The sequence below is a fragment of the Onychostruthus taczanowskii genome, unplaced genomic scaffold, assembly GCF_017590055.1.
Source record: "Onychostruthus taczanowskii isolate IOZ18803 unplaced genomic scaffold, ASM1759005v1 scaffold61, whole genome shotgun sequence".
Lineage (NCBI taxonomy): Eukaryota > Metazoa > Chordata > Aves > Passeriformes > Passeridae > Onychostruthus > Onychostruthus taczanowskii.
In genome coordinates this window covers 6,478,485-6,505,222 of record NW_024503790.1, presented here as the reverse complement: position 1 = coordinate 6,505,222, position 26,738 = coordinate 6,478,485, and the positions used below count along the sequence as shown (strand labels likewise).

Genomic DNA, 26,738 nt, shown 5'->3' with positions numbered 1-26,738 from the left:
ACAGCCCCAGGCCAGGGGCGAGCTCAGCCCTGAGCCCGCACCATCGCCCCGGCCCCGGGGCCGCTCCCGGTCCTGCCGGCACCGTTGGGGGATGGAGGAGCTGCCCCCCCTCAGCAACGTGGATTCTACCAGTGTCGCACCTCTGCAAGCCATTAAATCCTTCAAATACACCTGTGTGTGCAGAATGAGGAGCGAGCTGTTGCCAGTCATTTAATTAAAATACATCCTCCTTTAAGAAATGTTGATTTGATCAGCTTATGCCACCTGTCCCCTAATTTACATTACAAAATGAAATAATAATTTAAAGACCATACAATAATACATAAACACTCTCAGTCATGATTTCACTTAGAAAAACCCCACTTAAATGCCCAATGAACACAGAAGTAGGGTGTGCATATAAATGGACCACTCACACTAAGGTGAAAACTTATCCGGTTTTATTTTTTAAAGAAAAATATTCCTCTTTAAACACAAGGCATGAACTAAAAACCTCCGAGGAACAGCTTCTCCTTCCTTGGAGCATGTTCAACTAAACTGTACAGTGACAGAGCTCCCCAAAGAAGACACACATAACATACACTCTTTCTTTCACAGGAAATAAGGTTTAGGACTTGAATTTGTCCTCCTCACCCTCTCTAGATACCCATTCAATCCAAAAATACTCTGTACCTTACTCCCACCCCAGAACACAGTGACGATAATTTCTGGATGCAACATATATCTAAAAAAAAAAGGGAAAAAAATATGGGCCAAATTGGCCCATCCTAGCCTTTTAACAAATGTCTGCCAGAGAGGTTAAGACCATTGTTATTTCCAGGAATGGTGCTTGGAAATAAAAAATATAGCAGCATCCAGAGGCAACAGAAGCCCTTCAGTCCAGCTGCCCTGTTACAAGGAACCCAGCCAGTTCAGCAGGGATTCACAGATGTTCCCAGCACCCAGGAAGAGGGAGTGGGAATCAAACATTCACAGGCCTCATCTGTTGCTTGAACAAACAGCCTAAAATTCAGTGAATCTGGCCTACATATGCCAGCAATGAGTTTTTCCCCCCCCTAGTGACCAATTTAATGTTTAAGATTTTATGTAAAAAGGTATGATAAACTTCAGAAACCAGCAACTCGTTCTAACCACTCCCTCTATCCCATCAAATAGATATGTGCATAATATTTGTGACATCTGCCAAACTCCCCAGACTGTGGAACTGGAACCAGACTCCAAAATACAAACTCTTTCTAATTCAGAACAGCAAAATCATCTAAAGTATCTGCAAGGTCTCAGAACGTGCCTAACAAGCCCATAGCCAAACAAAAAGTACCTGGACATTTTCAATGGAAAGTAGGAGATGGAAAAGGTCTGGAAATAAATCTCATTTATACTCGACCTGATCATTAATTGTTGGTATTATTAAGTCACGTTCAGATCTTTATCAGGCCATTTTGTAAAGATCTTTCCCACTCCATACACTCCAACAGTTTTTACAGTAGGAAAAGTATTAGAAAAATAAAATCTCCCCCCTGAACAACACTGTATGAAGATCAACATCATCAGTCACAGGTATTTTTACAGGGGACCAGATAAACTCCTGCTTCCTCCAAACCAGCTTTGTACAGAAAAGAGCAGCAGGATAGACACAGTATCTATGAGCTAGATTAAGGCCAACAATATAAAGACAAAGACGGGCTCAGATCTTCTGAAATGAAGAAACCTTGCAAATGTTTTTGCACATCTGCATGCACACACACACTCACACTCACACACGCTCGTGTGTTCCTCAAGCAAAGGCTTCACAACCGTGAGAGCACCACAGGAGAGAGTTCTAGCACCAGAATGAAAAACTTCCCTCTTCAGTATGAACCCCAAAGTCTCCCTATTGCTTTGGACAAGGTCACCAAACCCCTTCCCAAGAACAGTCTGAGTGAGCAGCCACAGAAGCGCAGTGACAGGTGACAGGGCTCCTGCTCCGGAACGCGGTGTGTGCAGATGCTGCAGCTCCTGGAGGGGAGGAGAAGGTTGGTATTGCAATCTGGTCGAGAGTGGTGGTGAAACTCAGCGCAGGCTGGGAGGTGAGAGTGGGAGGCTTGCATACACGAAGTCACAGTGCACATCTGCTGGGTGACAGGGACAAGCAAAGCCACGGCATCTTCTGGCAGCTTGTCTGTGTAGGAGGCCTCTAGGGAGGACAAGGGTCTGTGAATGGGATGTCACACGCTGCACCAGAACACCACGAAACCCAGAGAGCAGAGGCCCAAAGAGAAGCTTGGCAGCTGCTCTGCCATCATCCTGCCTGTACACGTGCTCGGGTGCAAAGTCTATAAAAGGGATAAAAATCTCTTTACAACAAGGTTATGGGTCCGGGTTGGCTACAAGGAACAATTCATGCAAGTTGCAATAGAATTCATCATCCATCTGCAGCACAGCTTTGTGCTGCAGGTCTCTCCTGGCTCTGGGCCTTTGTCCAGGAGGTGCAGCCTGCACAGCTCTCTGAGGAGGCCGAGTCCTGCAGAGTCAGGAGCGACCTTTCCTGCGCAGCCTGGCCTCCCCTGCGAGGCACAGCAGGGACCAGTCTCACCCACAGGGAGGGCAGGAGCAGCAGCTGGAAGTGGGCAGCTCAAACCATGCAGGGAGACTGGGAAAACACAGAGCCACTCAGCTTTTCAGTGCTTGAATCAGCAGCAGCAAAGCCCCACTACGCTGTCACATGCACGCTGATCAGTCTGGCTAGGGCTCCCATGGTCTACCAAGAGAGGCTGGGGAGGAACTCAACTAAAACATGCAACAAAAAATAAAACAAAGTGAAAGGAAAGTTGATCATCACTGAGAGCTGGGGCTCCAGGTTCAGAGAACAGCCAGCAGCAGATACACCTTGTTCTGGGCACATGCAGAACACAAGAGAGGAACAGCAGCGAACTGGAAGGGAGGGAAGGACAGTAATCACCAATTCAGGAGGCAAAGGGCAGTGGGCTGGGGGGGTGAAATTTGAGGTAAAGGAGCCCAAAGGAAGAAACAACAGAAAAACTCCTAACAGATCCGAGTCCTGCTTCAGGAAACACACAGCTAATGCCAGTCAGCTCTCTTCTCACCAGGTACTTTTCACACACTGGTAAATCTTCTCTCTGCACTTGGTTTTTGGGAACCAAAACATCAAGATCAGGATTTCTTTTTTTCCCCTAAGATGCACTAAATGATTCCGAGTGTTCACAATATTCTAAATGGCCCCTGAACTCTAAGCAATGCTGAAGACTTACCCAAAAGCAGAAATACCCAAATTACAAACTGCTTTTCAAAATCTACTACTTTTCTTAGGCTAGAAAAGAAGAATCTATCCAGAAGTCTGAATTGTCCAGAAGCAGGTTTGGCATTTCTCAGTGAGAGCACCTGGGCATTTTACTAAGAAATTTTTTAAGCAGTTATTTAGCAAATGCCAACATCAGACAGAGGTGTCAGGTTTCTGGATAGATGTATACAATCAGACAGCTCCTCACCCACCCCTAACAGAACAGATTTGTGCGATTTACAGCAAGAACAGGCTCTGCCACTCACTGCTTCAGTGAAAACTCCAGCAGAGCTGTGAGCTGGAGCCCTTTGTGGTGCAAATCACACCGGGATCCTTTCTTTTACCCACTTCAGAGTAACTCAGTTAATGCCTGCTGGGCAAAGCAAAGCAGGGGCTTCCAGGTTCTGATGCAGCCAGCACAGGGTGTCTGTCTGGGGGCTGTGCAGCCACAGAGCTGGCTGGACACTGGCACACACGGGGGCTGAGAACCAGCACGGCCAGAGTGGAACTGGTGAAGGCAGCCTCAGGGCCAGGTCCAGCTGGAAGCACAAGGACATCTAAGATACAAGAACATGACAGAGCAGCCAAGGTCACCCATGTGCTTAGGTAAGCTTAAGGCAACTAAAGAAAGTTCACTGACAATTTAGAGGAGAATGCCAGAGAGAAGAGAGAAGAGGAACCACTGAGCAGAGCCTGGGGATGCTGTTACAGTAGCCAAAGCCCAGCACCAGCTACTAAGCCATCCCTCTTCTTCAGCTCATTTGTTCTAATTCTCCCCATTTTACCAGCACCATCAGCACGAGGTCGATATGTCAGAAAGAAGAGCTGGGGGTAGGTTCCTAAAAACGCAGCTCACACATTTTCAGGCTTGTGTCTCAGGTCAGTTCTTTTGAAAGGAAGTGTGTGGGCCTTTGGACTGGCCTCCTGCTTGGAGCTGGAGCTGGGAATGCTGCCTGCCATCTCCAGGGACAGTCCTGGGTGTGCTCTACCTGCAAGTGATGGCAGCAGCTGCCCAGGCTCCTTTTCATGCCAGCTGAGTGTACAGTAGTTTTTTAATGAACAGCATGCACCGGTGGCATGGCCTTGGCCATGGAGCCATGGTTGAGTTGTTCTCATCTCCTCAGGACCAGGAACCAGAGAGAAAGGGAGTGTTGGCACAAGTCAGCGCAGGCTCCTGTAGACATAGGCTGATGTGAAGACAGCATTGAGGGTCAGGCTCACGGCCAGCAGGCCCCGGAGGGCAGAGGTACCAAAGCGACCTTGGCAGAAGGGGAGAACACAGAGAAAAAAGGGAATAGGAGAAAGAGATGTTAAAGAACTGATAAGTACAAGCGAACATATGTTGTACTGTTTCTCTCTTGCCAGTGTTTCAGCACAAGCAGAAATTGCTGAAGCACTTTTCCTGTCAGGAAAGACTCCACTGCTCTCTTTTGGCTCTATTTTCATCTCATCTCATGCTCTTGACACTTGCATCCCCACCCTCTTCTTCTGTCTCAGTTTAGCACTTTGTCAGTGCTCTTCAGACAGTCCAAAGAACAGGAACAGCTTTGTTAAGATCTTAGAATAGCAGGCACAAGGTCCATTTTGCAACTACTTATTAATTTGATTTCCAGGAAAGAAATGCTCACAGAATTTCCTCACAGAAATGCTCACATTTGCAGGAAGCAGTCACCAGACTCGTACTCACCTTTCCAGCCTGCCAAATCTTCCCCTTTGGTAGTTGTGTCTACCACACAGGTAGATGAGTGTGACGAGCGATCCTCCTTTTTGATGGAATTATCGCTGCAAATACTCCCCCCTTCCACAGCAGATCTCATATCTGCAAGGAGAAAAAGACAGGAGAATTCAGCACCCGGCTTTCTCCCGAAGGCTCCCCAGCCGTAGCGGCCCAGACGCTGCAGGGCTGAGCTTCCAAGGCAGCTCCTTGCCGCGAGTGCCCGCGGCAGCGCGGCGCCGCCGTACCGGGCGCGCCCCGCTCCGCGAGGCTCTTCCCGGGGAAGCCGGGCAGCTCCGGGGAGAAGGCGTTGCTGTCGGGGTGCTCCTCGGAGCCGCTCGGGCTCAGCAGGGCCTCGCTCTGCGCCGGGAACAGCAGCAGCTTCTGGCCCTGCAGGTTGAGGCGGGCGGGGCTGATGAGCGGCCGGCGGAAGCGCAGCGAGCCCGAGCTGGAGGTCACCGAGCCGGCCACCGAGGGCGCCGGGGACGGCAGGCGGGACGGGGCACGGCTGCCCGCCAGCAGCGAGAAGGGATCTGCAACAGAAACGCCTGCGGTAGTTACACAGCCCCTGAACGAGAGACGTAGCTCTCCCAGAATTCTTAAAAGAAACGTGAAAGGAAGAATTCAAAATTATTATCTCTTGTTCTGTAATCATTGTTTGTAGATACGGTTCTCCAGAGTGTGAGAGAAGATTCCTAAAAGCCAATCAAATCTTAAATCCACCACTGTTTCTATACAAACTGTAGATTTCTAATAATAAAGTGTCTTCTTCATACCTTCTAATGATAGAGTCTGTATCACCTTTAGCTGTCCCCAGTACCCCTCTGGTAATAACACCCCATGGACAAAACCACCGGGTTAGCGTCCTGCTGCAACAGGCACAGCTCTCTTGAACAGTACTACAAGGAAAAGGAATGGGAGCTGCAAATGTCCACCAATGTGTCTTGTACTACAATTCATTATTTATTTGAGTTCCCACACTGCAAAACACAGAGAAATCCCACAGGTACTTTAGCACACTCAGGAATGACTCAGGTTATCAGAGCCTGGTGAGCTTTGTCTGCTCAGCTGTGCCCATCCAGGAGAGCCTGCACAATGCATTTTGCAGGTGAATGAACTGCACTGGCAGTTCAGAGCTGCTGAGGAGGTGCACTGGGAGCAGGAGGTTTGCAGGGCCCGGGTGTGACTGCCTCTGCAGCAGCACAAACAGCCCAGGGACCGTCTGGGCCAGAAGGGCACCAGACAGGTCACGGAGCAGCCAAAGCAGCACCTGCTGCACTCTGCTGGGAAAGCTACAAAAGAGCTGCCCTGCAAGCAGCTGAAGTCTCCTGCCCAAGCAGGCTCAACTTGCTCTAATCAGCAAAGGGCTCCTTGTTTTGTCTCAGTGATGCCACGGTGAGCTCTCCAAGGAAGAACATCCAACGCACACAGCACCTGATTTTAACGCCATCCCACTTCTAGCTGGGACTCTCCCTGCAGCATTTCTAGCAGCAAAATGGACATTTCCACTGGAATGCAAGCAGGGAGGAAAGAATTCAACCAGAGCACGTGTTTCAACCCACTCAGTGCAAATCCTGCAAAGACTGCTGCTCTGGAAGGCCTGGAGCAGTACCTGATGATGGGGATTCCTTGGACTGGGATGACTGCGAGGCTGGCCGGCTCCCACTGAACAAGTAGCCAGAATCTAAAAGCAAAAAGGAAACAATCTGAACCCAGCTGGCTCAGCTGCTGCCAAACCCCAAACCCTAATGCTGCATACTCACCATGCACAGGAGCAGCCATCCCTGGGAGCAGGGACTATAACATGTGAATCCAGTGCCATTCCCTGTGGGCCAGCCCTGCACTCACCTGGATCCCTCCCAGCCCCTTTCATCCTGTTCCACTGCAGCCCCCTCCCTCTGGGACACACCTGCACTCACCTGGATCCCTCCCAGCCCCTTTCATCCTGTTCCACTGCAGCCCCCTCCCTCTGGGCCAGCCCTGCACTCACCTGGATCCCTCCCAGCCCCTTTCATCCTGTTCCACTGCAGCCCCCTCCCCCTGGGCCAGCCCTGCACTCACCTGGATCCCTCCCAGCCCCTTTCATCCTGTTCCACTGCAACCCCCCTCCCTCTGGGCCAGCCCTGCACTCACCTGGATCCCTCCCAGCCCCTTTCATCCTGTTCCACTGCAACCCCCCTCCCTCTGGGCCAGCCCTGCACTCACCTGGATCCCTCCCAGCCCCTTTCATCCTGTTCCACTGCAGCCCCCTCCCCCTGGGCCAGCCCTGCACTCACCTGCCCGGGCCAGCGAGGGGATGGTGCCCAGGGACAGGGCCCTGTTGAGACGGCCGGGAAGAGAGGACGAGGCAGCTCTGCGTGGGGACCTGAAGAGCTGCTGGTTCGTCAGGTGCAGGATACTGGGTGGTGTTGGGACAAACAGAGACGTGGCAGGTGAAGGGAAGGCTGTGCCAGGGCTGCTGGGAAAGACAGTAATGGAGTCCCCAGAGAGGTACCTGCAAAGGACACGCAGGACAGACACTTAGCAATGAGAAATCCCAGCAACTGCCTCTCTCATGCCTGCAGAACACTTGTTTTGTGGCCAGGTTTGGATTAGCTTTACTTGCACAACACTTGTTCTGTGGCCAGGTTTGGACTAGCTTTACTTGCAGAACACTTGTTTTGTGACCAGGTTTGGACTAGCTTTACTTGCAGAACACTTGTTTTGTGGCCAGGTTTGGACTAGCTTTACTTGCAGAACACTTGTTTTGTGACCAGGTTTGGATTAGCTTTTCAGTGCAGGAGTGCTGAAGAGTTTACAGGAATGTTCCTACACTTTGGGAGAAGAACTGCCCGACCTTACTTAAATTATTGTGCACCAACCTGTCCCACAATACAGGGTGGAAAAGAGGGTGGAACAGTTTAGGAATGCCAGTGAAAATACCCTGGATGAGAAAATTACCCAGAGAATGCTTTAAGAAGTCCAGATGTTAAAATACAGGAATTTTGTATTATTTTAAACAATTGAATGAATGAAAATACATGAAAGAAAGTCTAGAATAGGAACCAGAATCTCTGTTCCTCTGTAAGATTTTTTTAGTCAGAAACAGGTAATAGAACTGTCAAATAAATCACAATGAAGAACTGAGAATGAAGTGCACATGTTTTTGAACTGAGATATCTGACTTTGCAGATACAATTTAGCAGATGCAATATTTGGAGGCTTAATCTCACTTCTGATGGAAACAGAGACAGATGAGAGCAGCAACATGGTTACATGGCTTTTCTTCTGTCAGAGGAAAGCCAGGAGTAAATCAGAGGGTGAAGAAAATCTCAGCCTTGCAGCGGGGGGTGATTTATGCACGTGTCATTCTGCCCTGGAGATGAAAGAGGTGCAGCAATATTACGCCATGCTAACTCTAGAGTGAAGATTACAACTTAAAGTATCTTATAAACTCCTTATCTGCTAGCAGGAGGCAGCTACCACCAATCTTGCCCAGCTTAATGAGCCAAGCAGGGTGCTGTGCAGGACATGCCTCTCACAGCAGCCAGGGACGTGCTGCTCTGGCAGCCCCAACCTCTCCAGGTTCCAGAGAGCCTCTGAAGGGGGTCCTGCTCTGCACCCATGGGGAGCCCTTCAGAGCACCCCCACACACATCTGCCCCACCACACACACACATGGATGTGCCCAGCTCAGCTTTGTAAGAGGAAATGAACGGGAAAGGGAATTAGAAGTGCAGCTCAGGACTGATGTGAATCATAGGAGAAAGAGTGATACCTACCCCTCACTGTGCCATGGCTGTGGAGGGCCAAACCTGTGAGCAGCATGGCTCTTTTGTCCTAACTTTGCACCTCCTGTGTCTTTGGGCCAAAGGACACAACTTTACACAACTCCTTGCTGCAGCAGGAAACAGCTTAACTGGTTTATTGGCTTTTGGAAGTCTTTCATTTAATGGACTGGAAGCTATTATAGTGATTTATCACTCATAACCACAGTCCTGGGACTGAAACTGTTTTGGATCAGGCTTCCAATGGCTCTGCTGCTCAACAGCCCCACTGCTCAACCTCACCCAGAGCATGCAGCCAGATCCTCAGGGCAGTGAAGAATCAATTGTCTTGAGCCATCCAGAAAAGGAACTAGCAAAGAGGAGCTGAAGGATTTTAAGTGTAGCTTATTAATGCCTTAGGACTGAATTCTGACCAAAGTGTGTCCTAAACACTGATCTGCTCTAACAAATTCCTGCCAGAGTGTGCAAAATCCTGCTCCTGTTCTCTGCACTCTTCAGTGTTTGCCACTGCCATGTCATGAGGGCTCAATGCTGCTAAAAGCCCTCGTGGGAATGTGCTTCATGCCTGAGAATGGGCAGCTGAACTAAAACTTCTTCCAGAAGCAGATAAAAAAAGGTGAGGAGATCAAGAGGATCAAAAGGCAGGAAGCAACCCCATCACAGCCCTGGGATGGAGCACTGCAGCTGTGCCTTTGCTCCAAGCCATGTGTCACATGGTAAAAGTGGCTCTGGCAACAGTAAAAAAAGCAACATTTAAAAAAAGAAGGAAAAAAAAAAGGCTCTGGAGTCAGACAGTTTGTGGAAATAGTCAAGGCCCGGAAGCCGTTTATTTCAGAACTTGATATTGTGAACATCAAAAGTTGGGTATCTTAATTAGTGTTTACAATGATCACAATGTTACTAGACAGTCGGGCACAAGTCTGCTACACAGATACTTTAAAAATAAATAAATAGAAGGTTAAAGAAGGGTATTACATGGTATGGGACTGTACACGGTCCTGAAGGAACACCTCCTGCCAGGAGAGCCTCCCCTGCTCTGTCCCAGGAGCTCCCTGCCCTCCACGGACACCAGCAGGGGTGTGTGCCTTTCTAATTCACATTTTACCAGACATGCTGCATCAGCCTGGGCCAGAGGGACACGGGAGGGCACGGGGCAGGCTGCAGATGGACCCACTCCTCTACCAGATAATTCAGCCCATGAAGAAAAAGGTGAGATGCAGTCCCAGGCAGGCAGCGTGGGAGCTGGGGAGCCAAGTGCCAGCCAGGGGGTGAAGTATTTCCTCTGGCCTCAGTGTCCCTCAGGACTGAGCTAGCCATGTGCAGCAGGGTGCTGCTCTCCCCGGGGTGCAGAACAGGTCCCTGCCAGCCAGCAGCAGGTGACTGGGGGGGAGAGCACACTGTGCCCTGACACTGCTCTGCTCTGCTGCACCTCCCTCCTGCCAAATCCACAGAACCACGAGTGAAGAGCAGTACAGGAATAAAAAACAGGCACAAGCAAGGGAGAGTAGTGCTAAAATGGGCACAGCTCTCAGACACATCAATATTTTGATATGTGGCTTAGAGAGCTAGAAACTTCAGCTGCCAAGAGTAAGAATTCTTGTCTCTTGCCTGTTGTCCTGTTTTGGATGAAAAAGGAGGGTTGAATTAGAGCTGCACTAAGACCTTCTAGGGTACAGATGCTTGGCATCAATTGTGCCTTTCCCCCCCAGCTGCACAAAGTGGGGAGGTGTGTGTACATGCACATCCTACGCCTGCACAAATCCAGACTTGCTGGCATGCCAAAAATGTCCAGGGCACCTCTCCTGCCTGTACACTCCAGAGCTTTGGTCCCAAACGAGGCTTCACAGGGGATGACCTCAGGACTGAGTACTGTCCCTTTCCCTGGAGAGCACCTGCCATGGCTCCAAGAGCCAAGTGTCCTTGCAGGTGACAGCACACCTGGGAGGAACTGGCAGGCTGTATGTGACAGCACACAATTTCAATAGCATCTCTGAAAACCAAAGCAAAGCCATGTATCACCTCCCTTCACCTTTCATGAGTGCAGTCAGTCTGGAGCAATTATCTGGCTATTAATTATATTAATTTTTATAAGAGCATAAATACTTTGTCCACATTACATCAATACATAGTTCCTAGAGTATCTAAGCATGATTATTAGCTTCACACAATTTCAGCGCACTTGAAAAATATTCATAAAGCCAAAATAACAAGCCACTACACCATTTTTATATTCCCACATGTTCTCACCCTTTGACACACCCAAGCTCACGAGGGCATGCAAAGCATGGATGTAGGAAAGGAGGAGCTAAGAGAAGGGAAAGAACTGGATAGAAATACAGAGTGTTTAGAATGGTAAAGGGCCACAACAGCTCAGTTTGCATGCACTGATGCCACCGAGGGCCTCAGGAAGAAGAGAAGCAGCAGCAGCAGAGATGCTGACGTGGTTGCTGCCTCGGTGCTCTCCCTGCAGAGCCTGCAGAGTTGCTCAGAAATGTTAGCCCAAGTGTCCTCCCGTGCCCTGCCACGCTCAGTGGTGGCACAGGAAGGACAGAAGCGCTGGCCTGGCAGACACACGGGCACTGCTGCAGCCGCGTGCCACCAAGCAAAGCAACACAGTGTTGTCCCAAATCTTGTCCAGGGAAAGGCACTTAATGAACCCACATTGGCCCCTTTATAAATCTGGCTCTGCTGGGCAGGGTGCAAGATTCTGAGCTGGCACATCAGCCATGGCCACTCAGGGCCAGAGCCAGGCACCTGGGGACGGAGCAGATTTGATTTCAAGTGACACACAAACCCACCAACAATCCCTCAGCACCTCAGCTCTGTTCTGCTGTTACCATCCCCTGGTCCAGACACATGGTTAGTGTGAAAAAGCAGCACCTTTTGAATTAGGGGCTTTTGGGCTAAAACCCTCTAATATTGTTAAGATATTCACATGCTCTGGTCTGCACAGCTGAGAGAATCCTCAGGCAACAAAACTGCACCTGGAGACCACCACGTGCTCCTCTGTGGCCTGAAGTAAGAGCCCAGCAAAGTGAAAACAAGAAGCTCAAAGCAGTGACCCAGTAGTTCTGGATGCTTTTGTGTCAGCCGTGGTTGTTAGTTACCATGCCTTTGTTAGCTCTTATCCCCCCCCAGCAGAAGGAAATGTGTCACAGAAAATAGCACCTCAGCTGCACAGGACAGCACCACTGTGCACCAGACACACATTTTCTCCTGCTGGACTCACTGTGGGGCAAGCAATCATGCAGTCAGATGATGTACTCAGGTATCTACACCTAGATGACAGAATATCTAACTGCTGAGTGAAAAATGCAAAGCACCTTCCACACAGAGCCCACGGCATGGCAGTGTCTGGAACAGCCTGTTTGGCTTTGGAATCTGGTGTGGCAAGAACAGTCTCAGCAAAGGCAGTAGTGACTTGACTGTTTTTTTCCACAGTCAGCAGTAGAATACTGCTAACTTACAACTCCTCTGCAGGGCTCCTTGTCTGAGACACAACTGGTACAGACTGAATGCTACAGTTTATAAATCAGAACACCTCTGGACAAAGCCCACCCTGCTCCTCCTTTCTCCCCTTACCCCTAGAGATCCATCATCCTCCACCATCAGCAAAAGCATGTCAGACAAGGAGAAAGAAAGGAGGCTGTCAGCATCAGAGTCTCTAAAACACCAAAATTCCATTGCTGCAAGTTTGGTTTTGAGGCTCTGAGGTGGTTGTTGTTTTTAGAAGCAGCAGCACAGACATGCTGAGGCATCGAGAAGTGGGGAAAATAAGCTGACACCTGAGCAAACACAAAAGCTTCTTTGGCATTAAATGAACCCCACTTCAATATGTCCTTTGTTACTCTGTTTCACCTTTGAAATTTTCCCAATTACAAGCACAAAAGTTCTTCAATTGTAAGTTGTGAACAAAGCACCACAGAGATCAGTTGTACAGCTTGGCCATAAAACAAAGTAGCTTTCTGATGTTCTGACATATAAATTAGTGCAACTAGTAAATATACTTCATTTGTATTAATCTGCATAAAGTGAAGACAAACGGATGTCACTTGCAGTTAACATATCTCCCACATTAAAGGACTTTCAACTCAGTATAGATTTGCACTTGCTGTGCAAACAGAGCTAAAACATTCCTTAACAGGATTAATCAGGCTTCACAGTGTAAATCCTCTCCTTCCCACAGTTCTAGCAACTGCCTGTTCCCAACATTTAGTGTGCATCCTCCCCATCCCATCCCAGCACTGCACAGGGAAAAAGATAACCAGAGAAAAGAACAGGCAGAGTAAACCAACGTAACATTTAAGACAAAAACCACAAAAGGTGCCTGACCCCAGGGAGCTTGAGGATGAGTCAAGTTTAAACAGAAAGAAAAAACCAAAGTGCTCCTAAAAAGGGAGGAAAACAGATAGATAGAGTAGATAGGAGACACTAAGAAACAGGACACAGTGAAGCTTAACACAGCCTTGGCTTTCAGCTCCTGAAAATAAAACATCTGGAGAGGCTGCCAGCCATCCTTAGAAGCTGCCACTGAGAGTTTCCTTACTACTGGGCAAGAGAATTTGGACAGATACATTTCATTCTTATTAATAAAAGGGCATTGCTGACAAAAATCAGGCATGACATTACCATGACCATTCCCACTGAGTCTGTCAGCTTCTCATATCCCTCCTTTGAGCCTTCTCAGTATAACCTTCAAACATGAGACTCCTCTCATGCCTTGGACACATCTCACAGGAGAACAGCAAGAGGAACTTTCAATCCAAACTGTACAGGTAAGTGCAGAAGACAATCACAGACAAAAGTCTTCTCTTACATGTACTTTACGAGGAAAATTTGGAAGTCCTGAAGCAGGAAGAAGGAAGGAAACAAAAAAAAGTCCAGATGCCTTATTTCACTTAATGGCCATAATAGCTCAAGATTTCCCATGCCTGTGAGCTGGAAGACAAATGTTTTGGGTCAGGACTGAGGGGTGATGGGAAGGTGGAAGATGGAACCAGACCTTGCAGGTGCTGGATTCCTCCAGTGGGTAAGTGAGTAAACAACCCTCAGCATCATTCACAAGCACCAGAATGGAGCCAGGCTCTGTGAGCTTGGAGGTGGATATTGCAGTTTTCTGAAGGCACCAGAAAAGGATTCCAAAGGAGAGCCCAGGTGGGCAGCAGGTCTGTGTGGCCACTCCCTTGCTCAGTTACAGGCCCACAGCCAGGAGCTGCACTCAGCCTGGCTTATTGTTAACAAATTTCTGAGCTTTTGGCAGTGCTACCTTTATGCTTTCACAATGAACAGCAGTTCGAGGAACAGTAAGTATGAACAGCTAGGAAATAGCTTTTGTTTCCTTTTAAAAAGCTCCTCTAATTTCACCAGCATCTGCAGCACCCAGTAGTGTCTGCATTTTTCAGCAGGAATTGCAGATACTTCACAGTGAGAGCTTCACTCTGGTTATTTTATAGCTTATACACTGGAAGATCACTAGACCAAATTAACTTGTATCAGACTATTAGGGTGGTGAGTTCCACTGTGCTATTCTGAACAGAAGAAAATAGCAGATCTTCTGTAAAAGTGCTATTTCCTCTTGAAAAAGCAAAGTCCATATGAGAAACTCAGCGGAGTGCCTTTCAAACAACCGTGCAGGATAATCAGACTGCTTATCCTAAGAAGCCCCAACAAGTTAATTCTAAAAAACCCAAACAGCTGGAAGTTCCTTCCTCCCCACACAGTAATACCCAGCCACTCCAGCTTTCAGCAGAGGAGTGCCAGGCACTCAACTCCAAGTCACAATTTCCAGACCCTTTTTTCAGCAGTATCAGCACAATGCCAGACTGCAAAAAGAACCCCTGCAAGTAACCCAAAACACCCATCTCTGCTGCCATGCAGTCCCACAGCAGAGCTCCCACCCTTTCCAACCTGTGTTCTCAGCAATGAACACTGACTGAGCAGTGAGGCACAATGCAAGCTGGCCAGATACCACAGCATGAGCCTGCCAGTCCCACACTTCTCTTTCTAAGGCTATAGGAGTGGAGGAACAGAGGCATTTTTATCCAGTTGTGCTTATACACAGATGTTGCTTGGGGAGCAGGTGGGTAAAAAAAACCCAAAGAAAACTGGCATTGAAAGCAACAACCATTGGTAGGTCTGAAAATTTAACTTCAAACAGCTGCATACTTTCAGGTATTAAGACACCCTGAGCTACATGACTTTTTAAAGCACCTTTTTGAATAAATAACTGAAGTTTCAGTCAAAAGCACTTAAGGACACTTCTCCATTTGAAACAGGAGCCAGGAGAAGGGCGAGGGAGGGTGCAGGTAAGTGATGCTACACAGTGGAAGGCAAGAAGAGCCAGGTATTGGGCTCTGTGTGGTCCCCTCCTCGCGTGCCTGGGCACCACAGCACGTGTTAACAAGGACTCCAAATCCAGAGGCAAGTTCCCATCAGTTCCAAATTAAAATGACCAGCACCATTAGGAAAGTGAAGGTGGCCCGGGCCCCATGGTGCATCAGGGCAGAGGGTTCCTCTGTGAGTGGCTAAGGATGGAGAGGCAGTGAGAAGAACCAGGAGGACAGGAGGAGCCAGAATCTCTTTGGCTGGAGGAGCAGAACGGGGAAGAGGCCGCATTTATGGAGCAGTTTGTGAGGCAGCTGCTGGAAGAACTGACTTTGGGGAAGCTGGACATTTGTACTGCTGATGCAGGATGCAGGAGGAAGGGAGAATGGAGGCAGCACGAGTAGCTTCCACGGCTAGCAGTGGAAATGCTAGCACAGTGGTAAGCAAGGATGGGGAAAAAAAAAAAAAAAAAAAAAAAATATATATATATACACACACATATATTACGTGCATATATAAATATATATATTCTTTAAAAAAGGAAGAAGAGATCTTCACTGCTTATCTAACTTTAAAAAAGAGACACAGAGGAAGGGAAAATAACAAGAGGAGAGAGAAGCACCAGTCGCAAAGAGTTCACAAGGCCTTTTCCTCCTTCCCCCAGCGTCACTGCTCTGGCTCTGACCTTCGGGGCCGGAGTCTCCGCTGGCCCGTTGCCTTCCGCGTGGCCACGGCTGCGGTGAAGCCCACCAGGCAGCACAGGGACGTGCTGCCAAACTTGGCCGTGTCCAGCCAGCCGGGCGAGTCCGTCTGCAGGTAGCGCTCGGCCAAGTGCAGGCTCATCACCACCAACCACAGGAGCGAGGCAAACGCATCGATTCGCCGGAGCCTGCCACGGGACAGAACACCAAACCAGAGTTCAAACACCACTGAACACCTTGGTCCTGAGCGAGGGGAGGGAAGGTGGGGAGGGGACCACACTGGGCAGGTGTGTACTGCCTCTGATACAGCACAGTGTGCAGCCCTGCCTGCTGCTGGGCAAGTGTCTGAGCAGATCCGTTCCACTTTCTACCAGAGCTGAACAGACAGCTTTTTATTCACAGTAATTCAAGCTTAAATGGAATGAATCAAGGCATGCAGTACTACACGTGCCATTCTGCAAAGTGTTTACCCCTGGATCACCAGGCAACACAGGACTAGAGAGCTCCTACCAAAGCAGTTTGAGTGAGACAGAAGCCCAGCACACGCACCTGATGCGCCCAGCCAGGAACATGGCCAGCAGGCAGGTGAAGAGCCCCAGCACAGCCACTGCCATCTGGTGATTCTTGCCGTAGGCCCAGGCCACGCTCAGGTTCTCCAGCAGGCGCTCCGGGAGCAGGCGGAGCAGCTCCCGCCAGCCCTGCCCCGAGCTGCCACCGCCACCGTCACTGTCACCGCCTGCACGGGGGCTCGTGCCAGTCCTGTTCCACACGGATGCAGGGCCAGAGGGGACAGGAGCAGGGACAGCTGTGCTGAGGGAGAAGGGGTTCCCTGACCCGTACAAGGCCATCAGAACCAGGAACGCACAGCTGAGGAAGGCCAGGAACCGCAGCAGTATCACCTGAGCTGGTGTGGTGATGGAAGTGGAAGAGGAGGATGAACACAGATTCTGCAGAGGAAAGGAGAAACACCTTGTCAGAAGCTGAATGAACTGCAGCAAGGTTTTGAAACGGTGCTGTATGAAGCACTTCCAGACTGTATGGTTTACTGGACTGCTCTGCTCAAGTCCTTCTAAGGGTCTGTACTGGGCTGACACCACATGGGATTATTGCAGACTAGCAAGGAGCAATGGCAGAGACATGAGCAGAAGCCAAGGTCAGGCAGGGCAGTGAAACAAGGAGAAGGTCATAATTCAATTCCCACTGTTCTTTTTTTTTTTTCCCCTTGTAATTTCCTGCACTGCACTCATAAATTGGCTTCCCTACCTCCCTTCCTCTGCCTGTCCCATTATTTTCCTTCCACTCTATTATTACATTAGACTCACCTTCTGGCAACTGTGCTGAATGACACCAGCAAGAGGAAAACCTCAAACTAGCATTAGCAGCATCTATGGCAACTCTCTCTTCTGAACCGCAGCCACACACCCAAGCTCCCTGGGCTAGAGAGCCCCAGGCTGCTGCCTCCCTTTCCCAGCTGCAGATTCTGGAACACAGAGCTGTGGCCCTGCCCCTGCCCTGCCTGACGTGTCCCCACGTACCTGGGTGAAGCTCTTGTCCGTCTCCCGGCGCCTGAAGTGGTGGCTGAGCAGCAGCGCCCGCAGCTGCCGGTTCTGGTGTTTTATGTAATACTCCACAGCAGCCTGGCACGGGCGGCACAGCTTGTAGGTCTGCTCCAGGTGGTGCCTGTACACCTCGATCTCCTCATCGTACTTGCCCTGGGGAGAGAACAGCAGGGGAAAACTGGTGAGAAGTGCAGGTGCCTCACCAGTTGTCGTGTTTGCTATTGACAGGCGGGCAAAGCACGGCCCCAGTCTCACAGGGACAGCTCCCTGAGCCAAGCTGCAGGCCAGGCATACAGCCAGCCTCACACAGAGCTGACCCAGTCTCCACGTCCCACAAGGATGGCAAAGAAGAGCCTTGGAGAAGCCTGCTGTGGCCCAACATGAGGATGTTGAATTTCCATGCCTGATTTTGCTGTCTTTGTTGAGATTCTATGAATTCCACATAGCTGAGACAAGTAACCAGAATTGCTCTTCCTGTCCTCAAGCGAAGGGACACAAAATACCTGTGGCTCCTTCCCTCCAGGCTCACCTCTCCCTGGACCAGCCAGCCCTGCTGTCACTGACCCTTATCCAAGCACACTGGATAACACAATCCCAGGTTTCTCAGCTGGCACAGGCACTGCAGCTCTCTGAATGCTTAAAGAGGGGCCAAAGGCTGGCAGTACTTGAGCAACTGGATAGGTCTGGCAAGAGGCAGGGACTAGAAATAAAGCTGAGAAAAGGGCACCAGCCAAAGATATTCTCATGAGGCGTGATCAAATTTCAATCTGTTCTCCAGGAATCGTTCTGATTAAACTCATTGTAATTACACAAAGCAGACTGGATTAGGCAAGCCAGAGAATGGACACATACTACAGCACAGTCCAACCCCAAGGCTTGAACACAGCTGAAGGCCAAGGAGTGCAGCACTAAATTCTCTGCACAAAACTTAAGGGAGCCATAAAACCGTGAAGGAGAAAACATCATTATCCCATTCTCCATGCATATTAAGTAATGGGAAGGCAAGAAGTTGCTCAGCAGGAAATCCTATAGCTGTAAAGTCCCTTTGCCTTCCTAAGCACAGATGCCTAACCAGGGAAATTGTGGCTGCACAAGATTCCTCTCCCACTTCACTTGTAAATGCAGAGCAGCACAGCCAGGGCCTCAGGAAAACAAAATCTATTAAGGCTTCATGTTAACTAGTGGGCTGTTGTGCCTCTCAGGTCCCATAAACTCAGCCATGGGAAGTACTGGAGTTGTAAGATGATCTCAGAAATGTCTTGGGCTCAAGCTTCAGTTTCCAGTGCTCATCATTCCAGCTTTGAAGTAGCATTAGGTAAATTTACAACACTAATCACTGAACTTCTCTGCACTGGAGTGCCACAGAGTGCTTCTGAAGACTGTTGGAACATCATTCCACAGCACATGGAAAAACTGCTCTCTCCTGCTTACTAGGCTGCAGCATGGAATAAAGAGAGCAGGAATAGCAGATGCATGGATGGGAATGCCTTGGACAAACATTCTCCAGTGATGGCAGTCCCTGCTGAACACTTACCTCCTCCCTTGGTGAGAATGAAGCCAGCTGTTTGATTTTCATGGTTTGATGGTTGTTGCATTTCTTGCAGAGCAGAATTTGGCTGCTCACCCACTGCTGTGGCTTGCTAGGGTCACAGAAAGTTGGACTGCCTGACACAACGTGGTTAAGGTGTTCCATGTACTGGGCAGGGATTGGCTTGTTGTAGTCTCCATTCTGACAAAAAGCAGGGGGAAAAGCAAACATTCAACCATAAAATCAAAGCCAGGTTGACAGTAAGATTCCCTAATCTCTGTCAGCAGCTCTGCATTTCATCAGCACTCACCTATGTAACAAAATTAATAAGTAAAAAAAGAGACAAAATGCTTCAAATCTTCTCCCCCCTCCACTGTCCTGCACACCTATCTCGAGTGGCTGGTGGTGCTGGATTTCAGCTCAAGACAGGCTTTGCTATTTAGCAGAATACAAAACCAGAGAACAATTGTTCCATACAGCAAAGTAAGTATCCTTAAGAGCTACGCCAAGGCCACTTTTGCTCTTTAAAGCGAGAGAGGAACATTTGTCTCGATCTCTCTAGCCAGCACACGGCAGCGCAGTGGATCCTCTCTCGAGCTGAGGTGCTGAGCTCACGGGTGCTCAGCACAGGCAGCCAGCTGTGCATTCACTGCACTGCAGCTGCACCATGCCCCCCGGGCACGCCCCAGCTCCCCCGTACCTCCTGGAAGCCGTTGTACTGCTCGCAGTTGGGGCAGTCCCAGCAGTTGCGGTTCCCGTAGGGCACCACCGTGTCCTGATTGCAGAACCAGCAGTTCACCGTCACGTGCGTGGGCTTCTTCCTGGGGAGAGAACAAACATCTCAGGAGCCCTGAGCTCAGCTGATGGACAGGAAAGCAATGGCTTTCCAACAGTGAAATGCAGGAAAACAGCCAATCTTCCCATTCCGTGTGCTTAATGCTACGACTTGGAGTAGTCCTTTTAGCAATGAAAAGACAGAATGATAAAGCAGAAATAAATTCTGCCTGACACTCATCCCCCTGTTCTAGTACCATGGACATGCCAGAAGGTTAATAACAACCTTGTGATTTACCCTCTTCGCTGTTTTCCAGGGGCATATCTGGGGGTACAGGCTCCCTCCATAACCAGCAGTGCTATTCTATGAGAAGGTGCAGTAGAATTGGTGCTTCATACACAGGATTCCAGGAAAAGGAATCAGGATCCACGAGAGCTGCCTGTGACGGCAGAAACCCAGGAAATGGGCATCCCCTGCTTTTATGCACTAGAACTGAAGGGATAAATGACCTTGATCCATGAGCCTCTTGCTTTCTAAAGCAATCCTGTTAAAACAACAGCCAATACTGACCAACAGCTGTGACGCGGCCCCACAAAACAGGTTGTGACAGATGTGTGAGCAAAGAACCTCAGCAGCCCGACCCCTGAGCCTGCCTAATACAAAGCTCTGCATTTGTCTCAGAACTCAGTGTAGTCCCCAAGAGGAGCTCCCTGGCAGGCCAAGGCACCAGAGCCCAGCTGTCTGGGCTTATCAGGACCAGTCCCAGTCACACTTCCAAGGGAGGGCAGCTGCCCAGGGCTCGCTATGGCAGCTATGCAGACAGATGGACCCAGCTGCCACCAGCCCAGCTCCACCACGGAATTAATTAATCTGTGTGGCTCCACTGCAGCAGCAGAGAGGGCCACAGAGCAGGGGAGCAAATAACAGTAGCCAAAGTGCTCCCAGCAGAGAGCAACTTCTCCCAGCTCTAGGGAATGTTCCCTGCTGCTGAAACATCTGAATGCTGCAGAAGTGTTGTCTGACACCCAGCAACAAACAGCCAAGTGGGTCTTCTCTCTCAGCCATCACCTTTGTAGCTGGATCTCCACAATTAACATTTTTCCCACTCACATTTCCATAGACCATGCCTTGTAACTCGGTTCATAAAACATCAAACCCTCAAGCAATGTCTGAGCCTCCTGTTTAGGCACTTACAATGAGGGTATGCTTGAAATGAAGCACTGAAAAGTCAGAATGTACAGAGGATTCCCTGCCAGATGCTGAAAGAAGATGGCTGGAGCTACTAGGATGACAGATTCTCATCTCAAAATAGATGCAAACACCCACACCCCCTTAAAATGAATATTCCCTGCTCAACTTTCTTCACTGCCAAGGGGGGCTCAACTGATCTAAAAATATCACTGCTAAAACTAACAGGCAAAAAAAAACCCCAAACCAGCCCAGAGTTTAAAGCAGACAAATCTAGGTTGATAGTCTGAGTTATCCATGAGCTGCCACTGTCCAAAAGCCAAGCCCATGTCAAAGCAGCTAGATGAAGGATGGGCAGCAGCACCTGTGGTATCAATCTCACTGTCACAGGTGTAAAAGCCGTGCAAATACAACACGTAGGCTTCAAGCAGCAGCACACAAACCCTGCAGCTCCTGGGGCACAGCCTGAACTCCACCCTCTGCAGGAGGTTGTTGCCCAGGACCTGCTGCAATCCCTTCCTCTGGCACCCACGGAAACAAGACACAGCACCCCCCAGCCTCTACCCACCCCAGGCTCTCCATTCCACGGTGTGACACAGGTAACAGCACTAATTTCGAGGATGACAGAAGTGGAAAGCACAGGTGAAGAAAGGAATAAAGCAGTCATGCTATAAGGGAAAATCCAACAGTGCCAAACCCTACCTGAGAACTCGCTAATGTCAGAGACCAAATCCTCAGAGTACTCGAGGTCTTTCCATCCTTTTCCAAACAGGATTTCATTTCTTGCTCTTAAGGCTCAGGAAGTACTACCAAGGATTAAATAGCAGCACTTCACTTGCAATATATGCAAAACAAAAGGCTAAGTCCTGGATTATTTAGGATAAAGGGCAATAATACTTCCTTCTGTGAACCTATAATCTGTTGCCATAGAAATAGGTGCAAAAAATCCCAAATTCCCAATTCCTGTTCCTTTGTGACAAGCTGCTGGATTCCTTTATTTTGCTCACAAAAATCAGGCTGCAGCTCTGCAGGTCCCATTGACAAACACTGGCAAGCAACTAGTTTGTGTCTGTCATGTAACACAAGGAGGAACTCAGGCTCCTTCCCAGCACTCTTCACTTCTCATTTATACACACATTTAAGGTCATGCTGAAATCCATGCTTCTCATAGATTGCCAGAACAACAGTCTACCTTGGAAAGTGCTGGCAATAACAAAATGGATGTGTAAATATTTTTATTTACATCTATTCCCCACCCTCTTTAAGATGAAGATATTTACTTTTCTGTAGTCTTGAAAGAGACACTGGTGGATGTGTCTTTGCTGGGTTACCAAGGATTAGAAGAAAAACCCAATTCTCCATTAAAAGTATTTAAAGCAGCAGTCTCCATTCTGGCACAACTGCATTACAAAGCAATTATTCAAATGGCTACGCCAGCAAATGTGAACAAAAAGTACACAGGGAAGAGGAGCTGTTTTGCACAGGTCAGTTTTGACCAAGCCACATCTGGTGGCAGCTGGACAGACCAAGTGCTGGCACAGCACTGGTGGCACACCTGGGTTCAGAGCTCAGCTCCCTGGCAGGGAAACTCCTGGGTGGCACAAAGCATTGGTGCCCATGCCCATCCCTGGCAGTAGAGGGGTCTGTCAGGGCAGACCCAACACTAAACCCCATTTTCCAATGCAAGAAAAACAGAAGTAGCAGCTATAGACAAGACTTGGCCACAAGAACAGATTTCCAGTGCAGTGATGTAAGTTACAATGCAGCCTGTCCTCCCCCAAGAGCCAGAGTTAGCGTGCTCTCAGGCAGGAAAAAGGTGCCCAGTGGACTCAGGCAGGGACACACACTCAGTGATAACTGCCCCAGGCTCTGCTCGTATCTGGACATCAAATCTTTTATCTCCTTGATAAACAAAAAGCAAAGGCAGCATCATATCTCTGTCTCATACCACGTCTGTCCCCCTTATTAAGCTGTCCTCCTTGCTGACTATGGAAGATTCATTAAACCAAGGCAGAATAAGAAATTTGGAAGTATCAGGACAGTACTGAGAAACACAAACATGTACCTTCAAGAACTATTAAGGTACCTGAAAGAATTTACCAGCAGTCTTCAAGGACTTGGGAAGAAATGCTTTCCATTCCAGAGACCTTTTGATGAACTTGAGCAAAACAAATCCACTCTCCTCCCTCAAAAGGCATGCTAGCCTGAACTGGGTCAAAGAAATCTTGCCTGCTTCACTGGATTGCTTTAGGCCACTTGGATTTCTCGGTTACCCTAAATATGTCAGAGAAAGGCCAAGTCTGGTATATGGACTAATGTCCCATAGATCATTGATACGGTTAAATAAACAGCAAATGCTTTAGAGCAAACCCCAGACATCACACTGAGGATGCAGGAATATGCTTCTCTTGCAAAGCATTAACTTGAAGTGAACCTTAACACAGGGAGCCCTTGGGACTGGCTTGTCTCCAATAGAAGCACTTAATAGATGAGCAGGCTGCAAAGTCTATTGCTGCTACACAGACTGAAATCCATATATTCCACACATCCCTACATTCCTTTCATGCTATGCTAGATTAGAATCTGTCACATTAAGCTTTTCTCCTTTCATGAGATCTGAATCATGACATCTCTCCTGATGCTTTTCAAACCTGGCTTTCAATTGCTCTGAATTTGTTCTAAGGTCAGGAACGTTCTGTGCAATTAAGAAACAAAGAATTTTGGTCCCTAATCAATAATTGTGACTTGTATAGAATCTCCCCTAGCTCTAGCACTGTGCTAACAGCGCTGCTATTTCACAAACCTGTTCCCCAGCAATCCATCCTTCACCTCACATCAACCAGCCAAAGGAGCAGGATCTTCTCTTTCCCTGCCTCAAACCGCCGGAAAAGAAGCAGGGCAGAGCGCGACGGGCCGGAGCCGCGCTCCCCGGCGGTGCCCGGGTGCGCCCAGCGCGCCGGGATGCTCAGCCCGGCACACAAAGCCATTCCCGAGACAGGGAAGAACGCTTCCAGCCGCTCTCCCTCGCCCTCCTGCCGCCCACCCGGCGCGGCCCTGCCCGCACAGCCTCCCCGGGCCGGGCACGGGCCCTGCCGGGGCGCTCCGGGAGCGGCCCCGCTGCTCCCACAGCGGCCGCGCCCGGGCCCCGCGTGGCGCCTTCCCGCCGCCGCGGGCCGCATCCCGCCATGGCCCAGCCTCCCTCCTCCTCCTCCTCCCGCCTTCCTTCCTTCCTTCCTTGCCCCGGCCGTGCGGGGGCGGCCCGGGGAGGTCGTGCCTGGCCCGGCGTGCCTGGCCCGGAGCCCGGCGCACACGGGGGGACATCGCTTCTCCTAAATTTAGCCGCGGCGCTGTGTGACGGCGGGGACAGGCCCAGTGAAGGGCGGCCGCCGCAGCGCGGCACTGCACGGAATACCCTGAGCTGGAAGGGACACAGTCCAGCCCCGGCCCTGTACAGACACCCCCAAATCCCTCCCTGGGCATCCCTGGAGCGCTGTCCCAACGCTCCTGGAGCTCCGGCAGCCTCGGGGCTGTGCCTGGGGAGCCTGGGCAGTGCCAGCACCCTGCGGGGGAAGAGCCCGACACCCACCCAGGTTTCCCCTGGCACAAACCCGTACCCTGCCCACGGTGGCAGAGATCGGTGCTGCCCCTGCTCCCTCAGAGATCGGTGCCCTGCTCCCAGAGATCGGTGCTGCCCCTGCTCCCTCAGAGATCGGTGCTGCCCCTGCTCCCTCAGAGATCGGTGCCTGCCCCTTTTCTCTCAGAGATCGGTGCTGCCCCTGCTCCCTCACAGATCGGTGCTGCCCCTGCTCCCAGAGATCGGTGCCCTGTTCCCTCACAGATCGGTGCTGTTCCTCAGGATGCTGCAGGCCGGGATGGGTCCCTTGGTCTCCCCGGCCGCTCCCCTTTTCTGAGGGGAAAAGGCTTCTCACCCCTCAGCAGATCCACCCCCAGCACCACAAGAAGGGTCTGTATCAAGGCAGGGACCTGGCGCTGTCCCCTAGAAAGGAAATAACCCCATTTATGCTCTGATCCCTCAGCACACACAGCTGACATCTGCTGTTCTCACAGAACTGGGAACAGTCGGTAGTCTGACAATCGTACTGTGCTTTTACATGAAAGTAAGAGGTTAAGGTCTCTCCAAAATATGAGACTGACCCAGCCTCAAACTGTGATTTTTGTGATTAAAACAAAAGAAAACCTCAGCACAATAAAATTGCTTAAAATTCAGGAGTTCCAAGTTATGTCAGCATCATGTTTTTTAAAATGCATAAATGGAAAACATCTTCATAGACAAATATTTCTGCTGGGAGTAAACTGTACTTTTAAGCTCAACTATGGTTGGGCTCTTCACTGTTCCATTTCCATCTGTACAGATTCAACCATGGAAATTAATTCTGCGGAGTAACAGTGAATATTTCATCTTAACGAATTTAAAAGGCATGTAATTTTTCCATCTCTCTTCCATTGTTTAGTGCAATTACTTAGGGATTGTATTATGAGACCAAAGGATAGGAAGAACAACCCACCCAGTGATTTGGCCAGGACTGTGCTGCAGAGCTGGTCTATTTTCCCTACACAAGTCCCTCCCTTCCTATCAGCTCCATCTGTACTATCAGTCCAAGCAGAGGTGCATTGTTTAAAATTGAGTTTCCTCCTTAAAGGAGCTAATGAGGACCTCGTGCAAGGGGCACAGCCACGCACAAGCACGGAGCACAATCCCCAGCAAATGCAGGTGAGCTGTAAGGGAGGCAGGAAGCCTTACAGCGTAAGGACTTGGGGACTCCTCGGGTGGCTCAGAAACACTTCCAAAGCTAAATTAACCAACACCAGTAGCTCATAATATTGCAGCAACAGTTATGTGTGTCACTTTCATGTAACTGTTAGTTTATGAATGGAAACAGGAGCAGTCCTGGCAAAGTTAATGGAATCTTTGTGATCACTTCAGATAGCAGCAGGTTCATCGCCTTACTGACAATTAAGCTACAAAGGGTCTAGTAATGAAGCCTTTACCTACCTACCTTCCATGGAAAGGACTTTCTGTAGAAGCTGGAGAAGAGGAAAGAACAGTGAAAAATTCCTTTAGATTGACTTTGGCAAGCAGAGGAAGGTTGTTGGTTATTTTTAAATTCAGGTATCGTTTTGGAAAAAGCTACTTCAAATTCTTCCCTCTGGTAATAGGCTTATTCCATACTCAGTGACATCAATGGGATTGCTCACAGAGCATCACCTAAAAATGGTAACTCTTTACAGGGTTTAAGGAATCAAGGGCTAGTGAATTTAAAAATTTAAAAATTCTATTAGAGAGAGGAAGGACAAAGGATTTAATTATACTAATTCAGAACCTCTATTATCTCCCAATATAGCTTATTAACCCCTGATCAAATTAAGACTAATTCTGTCAGGATTGGTAGCAAAGCTTAAAGGAAAAAAATAACCAAAAATCCTGCAGAATTCCTGATTTCCCATCAGATTTAGGCAAAACAAAAATTTGCTCACTTTCTCTTGCTTTCTCTCTTACCAAGTCCCAGACTTCTCAAAAGGGTTGGAGTTCCCTCCCCTCATTCTCAAAAGACATCAGCTGTCTACACATTTGACTGAGATTTTAGAAGCCAGCTAGTGCATTGGAAGTATAGAGGAATGCTAATTTAGGAAAGAAAATCTCAGAAAATGTTTCAGAGTAGCAGCACAAGTGTCCTAGTTCTCAAAAATAGAAACACTGTTTGACAGTTTTACCTCCTATACAGAGCCTGAAGCTTCTGCTGCTCATCATCTCCATAAAAAAAAAAAAAAAGCCATGTCAATTTTTACTCAACTGTTTCCTATTTTAGCTTAGGAGGAACGTGATAAGCTATTTCAGGAGGACTTAATAGAAATCAGTTCTTTTTTGCAGTTTTGCTCATAATGAG

General features: G+C 49.1%; 1 protein-coding gene across 1 annotated transcript; it reads right to left on the bottom strand.

Annotated features, from left to right (window-relative positions):
* Positions 1-418: 418 nt before the first annotated feature.
* Positions 419-26,602, bottom strand: TMEM201 (transmembrane protein 201). Its single transcript, XM_041419856.1, has 12 exons — positions 26,566-26,602; positions 25,851-25,878; positions 19,570-19,690; positions 18,876-19,070; positions 17,318-17,494; positions 16,332-16,729; positions 15,767-15,970; positions 7,268-7,485; positions 6,604-6,675; positions 5,240-5,524; positions 4,965-5,096; positions 419-4,536 (listed from the first exon to the last, which is right to left on the bottom strand). The coding sequence occupies exons 1-12, from the start codon at positions 26,600-26,602 to the stop codon at positions 4,439-4,441; spliced, it is 1,965 nt and encodes a 654-aa protein (XP_041275790.1). The 3' UTR covers positions 419-4,438.
* Positions 26,603-26,738: the final 136 nt, after the last annotated feature.

Excerpts from the sequence above, each read along its gene's own strand:
- TMEM201 (XM_041419856.1), bottom strand. The coding sequence starts at position 26,602 with ATGATGAGCAGCAGAAGCTTCAGGCTCTGTATAGGAG. Across the intron at positions 19,071-19,569 it reads AGTACAACGGCTTCCAGGAG|AATGGAGACTACAACAAGCC; the intron begins GTACGGGGGAGC and ends GCTTTTTGTCAG. Across the intron at positions 5,525-6,603 it reads CAAGGAATCCCCATCATCAG|ATCCCTTCTCGCTGCTGGCG; the intron begins GTACTGCTCCAG and ends TTTCTGTTGCAG.